This window comes from Dipodomys ordii, unplaced genomic scaffold (genome assembly GCF_000151885.1).
Source record: "Dipodomys ordii isolate 6190 unplaced genomic scaffold, Dord_2.0 Scaffold18, whole genome shotgun sequence".
Taxonomy (NCBI): Eukaryota; Metazoa; Chordata; class Mammalia; order Rodentia; family Heteromyidae; genus Dipodomys; species Dipodomys ordii.
Window position 1 is genome coordinate 12,200,624 of NW_012267234.1, and position 5,871 is coordinate 12,206,494.

General features: G+C 51.3%; 2 protein-coding genes across 2 annotated transcripts in view; one reads left to right on the forward strand and one right to left on the reverse strand.

Moving 5' to 3' along the window:
- LOC105983110 (ATP-dependent RNA helicase DDX19B) overlaps positions 1-2,100 on the reverse strand; it is an 18,791-nt gene extending 16,691 nt beyond the window's left edge. The window contains exon 1 of the mRNA XM_013012879.1: positions 1,937-2,100. Coding sequence (XP_012868333.1) covers positions 1,937-1,993 — 57 coding nt within the window. The 5' untranslated portion in view covers positions 1,994-2,100. The remainder of the gene's footprint in view (positions 1-1,936) is intronic.
- A 2,713-nt stretch (positions 2,101-4,813) lies between these two features.
- The window catches only part of Aars (alanyl-tRNA synthetase), an 18,757-nt gene continuing 17,699 nt past the window's right edge, over positions 4,814-5,871 (forward strand). Inside the window, exon 1 of the mRNA XM_013012920.1 lies at positions 4,814-4,895. The gene's annotated coding sequence lies outside the window, so the exon portion shown is untranslated. The remainder of the gene's footprint in view (positions 4,896-5,871) is intronic.

Here is a 5,871-nt window from a genome sequence, read left to right on the forward strand (position 1 = left end):
ACTGCTTTCCAAAGTGGTTGTATAAGTGTACATTCCCACCAGCAGTGTAATAGGGTTCCTCTTTCTCCACATCCCCTCCAGCATTTGTCGTTGGTCTGTACAGTATTTCTACAATAAAGAACATATTTAAAAAAATTTCTCTTTATGTTTCTAATTTTATCCCCTATTTAAAAAATAAGATAAGGGGCTGGGAAGGTGTCTCAGTGGTAGAACGCTTGCCTTGCATGCATAAGGCCCTGGGTTTGATTCCTCAACACCACATAAACAGAAAACGCTGGAAGTGGTGCTGTGGCTCAAGTGGTAGAGCGCTAGCCTTGAGCTAAAGAGCTGAGGGACAGCGCCCAGGCCCAGAGTTCAGGCCCCACAACCCACACTAATAATAATAATAATGGTGGACTGCAACTGGAGTCCCAGCTCAGAGAACTTGAGGTGGAAGAATCGTGAGCCCTAGCTGGGCGCTGGTGGCTCACACCTGTAATCCTAGCTACTCAGGAGGCTGAGATCTGAGGATCACGGTTCAAAGCCAGCTCAGGCAGGAAACACTGTGAGACTCCTATCTCCAACAAACCACCAGAAAACCGGAAGTGGCGCTGTAGCTCAAGTGGTAGAGTGCTCGCCTTGAGTTGAAGAGCTGAAGGACAATGCCCAGGCCCAGAGTTCAAGCCCCACGACCGACAAAAAAAAAAAAGAATCATGAGCCCAGAAATAGTCTCAAAAAATATTTTAATAAAGCTGGTACAAAAAAAAAAAGGCCGGCACTGGTGGCTCACATCTGTAATCCTACCCACTCAGGAGGCTGAGAGCTGAGGATCGAGGTTCAAAGCCAGCCCGGGCAGGAAAATCTGTGAGACTCATCTCCAATAAACCACCAGAAAACCGAAGTGGTGCCATGATCAAGTGGTAGAGCACTCGCTTTGAGCTGAAGAGCTGAGCGACAGCGCCCAGGCCCAGAGTTCAAGCCCCACAACCAACAAAAAAGAAAAAGAAAAGACAAGTCATAAATTTAAATAAAGCTTTTTTTTGCTGTAATTTTTTGGAGGGGGCGGGGAGAGGGGTCAGTCGTGAGGCTTGAACTTGGGGCCTGGGCGCTGTCCTAAGCTCTTTTGTTCAAAGCCAGTACTCTACCATTTTTGAGCCATACAGCCACTTCCGGTTTCCTGGTGGTTAATTGGAGATCAGAATCTCAGGGACTTTCCTGCCCAGCTGGCTTTAAACCGTGACCCACAGATCTCAGCCTCCTGAGTAACTAGGATTACAGGCGTGAGCCACAGGCGCCTGGCTTCTGTTTGTTTTAAGGTCCTATTCTCAAGGAATATACAGACTTATATACTAAAAGAAGTAGGTTTCAGGGGTTGGAGGCGTGGCTCAGTTGGTAGAAGGATAGCCAATGGGCGAAAAGTGTCAGGAATCGAGTTCCATACCCGGTCTGGGACCAAGAAAGAAATAAGCCGCTTCAAAGCACTACCAAAACTCAGAATATTTAAGTGCACGAAATCTACACAGACATGTGTAACTCACGTCTTGCTTACTATCGTGAGACTCAGAAACGACGACGTGAGGTCAGTCGGGAGCGGTTACCGCCGGCCTGACTCTCGCCGTCTGTCTTCCTCCACGAGAGAGAGGGAGGGGAGCAGGCAAGGATCGGAGGAAGACACGTCCCGGCGCTCAAGAACCGAAAAGGTGGAGAACCATGACAACCGGAGTCTTCACGCAAACTAGGACTAACTCTGACTCCAGGGAAACAGGCGGGTGGTTGGCGTTGGGGGACCCGAATGCCTGCGTGGCCGTGACTCGGGGCGGCTGGGTAAGCAGAGCCCGCTCAAGGTCCCGGCGCCATCCCTGCAGCGACCAACCTTCCCACCGGGCGCCTTTTCCCAAGGACCCGTACCCAGCCAGAACCAGTCCCCCCCCCCTTTTACTTCGGATGCCAACTCACCGACTCAGCCGCCGCTTCCTGCTGGTCCACCGCCAGGGCCCACGAGTCCGTGGCCATGGTCCCGGGCGCGGGTGGGGCGCTGGCGGCCTCGCCCGCGGTGCGAACGTGGGCTCCTGGGGGTGGCACTGCGCAGGGACCCGGCTCGGGAGCGGGGGGGGGGGGCACATTAGTTGCGGCGCTAGGGGACCGGAAGCGGCGCGCCGCGATGACGCCCGAGTCGCCGCAAGTACTGCCGCCCCGCCCCCTTTGGGCCCTCCCTCACCCCAGCCCCGGGTATGCTGTCACCTTAAAATACTTAGGCTCGGGTTAACTGGCCTTACGATCCAAAGAAGAAAAATGATATTCCTGCCCAGCACAGTAGGATAGAAGACGTTCCTACACCATGGATCTATCGAACAAAACCATTACAGAGGGTCCAAAGCATAAGCAAGCAGACTGTCCTGCCGGCATTTTCCTGCAACTTAAGAAGGAATTCCAACTCTGATTTACCAAGCATTCCATGAAATCAAGTTTATCTCAAGCTATGGTGGACAGATGAAGGTGTGTACAGGAAGAAAAAGGCAAAGACAGCTTGCGAACCATGACATAGGTAAACTCAAATCCAAAGCAACCCGGGAGCCGAAGGTCCGTGAGACTCATCTCCAATTAACCACCAGAAAACCGGAAGTGGCGCTGTGGCGCAGGCCCTGAGTTCAAGCCCCATGACCGACCCAACACAAAAATCATTAGGATTCTAGACTCTCCTACGTCCACCCCCAACATACACGAGTAAATGTGAGATGCCGGTTAAGAACAAACCTGGTATCCAAAGTACAGGGGTGGAGAAATGAGTATTATGGGAAGTAAGGACAGCAGACTCAAATTCAAACCTCTCCCACGTGGCCATAGCAGCCTGTTTTCCTCGGAAATAATCCTAAGTATCCACCTCCACGTTAGAGGATTGTTCAAAACGGCAACGGCCTCGGGTTCAGGGCGATGGCGGCGACATAGCACTAGCTATTATTATTTTTCCCTCCTCTCCTCCCTCAATACACACCCCCGTAGGGGCAAGACAGACTCCCAAACGAAGGAAAAACAGAGTTTACATCTTCCCCCAAGATACTCACGCCGCCCACGGGCAGGGAGAGTGCAAACAGCCCCCGGGATCGGCCTCGGACATGGCCAGCAGCCCCAGCCATCGCAACTCAACATGGCGGTTACACTCTCCCAACGGCCGCTCACTGTTCAGGCCAAGCCGCAACCTCATTGGGTGAGGTATGGAAGCCAGTCCTGTCCAGCCAATCAAATGAGGGGAAGTGGGGAGACAATACTTGCGCATGCGCACCAAGGAACTTTGGAAGCAAAACTCCAGCGCTACTATCCAGCTGAGGGCGGCTTGAGGGGCAGACCTTTGTCCTTTGGTTGTGAGTGGTGGCCATCAGTGGGAAGTTCCATGCGGGCTTGACCCTGCCTGGTTTTTATTTTTTACTTTTTAAAATGTATTTTCATTTTTGCCAGTCCTGGGGCTTGAACACAGGGCTTGGACACCGTCCCCAAGCTTCTTTTGCTTAAGGCTAGCGCTCCCTCTACCATGTGAGCCACAACGCCACTTCTGGCTTTTTCTATTCATGTGGTACTGAGGAAGTGAACCCAGGCCAGGGCCTCATGCATACAAGGCAAGCACTCTACCATTGAACCACCTTCCCAGCCCGGAAAGGATGCATTTTCATTGGCTATTTATTCACCAAGTATGTAACTACTACGGTGTTAGTCCTTAGGATCAACATTTCAAAAAACAGGCAGGGCGACTGGGGAGGTGGCTTAGTGGTAGAGCGCTTGCCTAGCATGCATGAGGTTCGATTCCTCAGTACTACATAAACAGAAAAAGTTGGAAGTGGCATTGTGGTTCAAGTGGTAGAGCGCTAGCCTTGAGCTGAAGAGCTGAGGGACTGCGCCCAGACCCAGAGTTCATGCACCAAGACCAACAAAAAAGAAAAAGAAAATGCATCCTTCAGGTAGGAGGGGAAGGGACCTTGCCTAATCCGCTAGAGGCCCTGTATTCTATCAACAGTAATCAAAGTTTAGTGGGGTTAGGGAGGAATAGACAGAGCAACAGTAACTCATTTTAAGATTATTGTGATCAAATGCTAGAGAAACACCTAAGCTACATACACATCAAAAAAGAAAAGAAAGAAAATATAAAAAAAACTTAGACCAGTGCTTGCTGTATACTAAGCACTCAAAAAAAAATAATTGAGCTGGGCTGGGAAGGTGGCCAATGGTAGAGTGCCTTGCATGCAATGAGGCTCTGAGTTCAATTCTTCAGCACCATAAGCAGAAAAAGCCAAAAGTGGTGCTGTGGCTCAAGTGGTAGAGTGCTCGCCTTGAGCAAAAGAGTTTAGGGATAGCGCCCAGGACCCAGAGTTCAAGTCCCAAGAAGTGCCAAAAAGAAACGAAAGGAACAAAGGAAAGAAGGAAGGAAAGAAAGTTCTGCATAGCATTTAGCTTTAACTATAAAGAGAACTAAACCAAGACTTGTGACCTCTACTAAACTCATGGTCCATCCCTCTTGATAACTGCTCAATAAGAGCGACTTTGCAAAAGGAAAAGGTAAAATTCTGGTCTTCAAAGCCAAGATCCAGAAGAAACTCGTGACACACCACGTCTCGTCTTTCCTAGTCATTGCATCAGCCTAATCCAGCTGCCTTCCCAGAAACCAATCAGGAAATTGATTCGCGCTCGGGTTGATTGACATGTACAATAACCAATAGCCTATGGCTATGCTAAGGCGTCGCGGGTCACTTTCCATCTGCGGGCTCTGATTAGATGAAACAGTGCAGATTACTTGCCGGTGACTGTCGTAGGCGGGTACAGCTGCGCGCATGCGCCTTTGCGCGGTCAAAGAGGAGAAGTGCTAACTGTGGGCGCCTGGCCGGTGCGCACGGCGAGTGGTTCGGGACCAGGACCCCAGGGAGAAGCGGGTGAGCCTCGGGAACTGCGGCGTGGCGAGAGGAGCCTGGGGCCTGGGAGGAAAGGGGCGGCCGCTGCAGCAGGGCCCCGGGCCATCTCGCCGGGCCCAGGGAAGCCAGGCCTGGGCTGGAGGGGGAATTTGAGAATGGTGGGCTGGGTTGTTTGGTTGATTGGTTGTTTTGCGGGGGAGGAGGAGGGAGGGACGGGGTCCCTTAGAGCGCTGGAGGTGAGTCGGTCTCGGTGGGTTTGTTGAGGACAAAGCAAGAACTTGGAAAGATCACAGTTGCCATCATGTAGTCGCCTAAAGCTAAGGTTTTATCTTCCCTGACTTTAATCGTCTAGAGGGCTAGGCCTGGGGCTGGGTGGTCCCGACGGATGGAGTCCTGCCGGAAGCCATCCTCTCAATTATTATTATTTTGTTGTTGTTGTTTGTCGTGGGGCTTGAACTCTGGCCTGGTGCTGTCCCTCAGCTCTTCAGCTCAAGGCTGGTGCTCTACCACTTGGGCCACAGCGCCACTTTAGGTTTTCTGAGTGGTTAATTGGAGATAAGAGCCTCACGGAGATTCCTGCCCGGACTGGCTTTGAACCGTGATCCTCAGATCTCAGCCTCCTAAGTAGCTAGGATTCCAGGCATGAGCCAAGGGCGCCTGGCTCTGTCAATTCTTAAAGAATAGTATACTGTGAACCTGGAGGGTCATGTTCAGCTGGTGTGTGTATGAGTGTGTGTTTGATTCAAGGCCTGGAGCTGTCCCTTAGCTTTTTCATTCAGGGCTGTTGAAGTAGAGTCACAACTCTACTTCAGTTTTTTTGGTGGTTAATTGGAGTTAAGAATCTCATGGCCCACGGGCTGGGAAGGTGGCTTAGTGGTAGAGCGCTTGCCTTGCAAGCATGAGGCCCTGGGTTCGATTCCTCAGCACCACATAAGCAAAAAGAAAAAAGCCGGAAGTGGCGCTGTGGCTCAAGTGGTAGAGCGCTAGCCTTGAGCT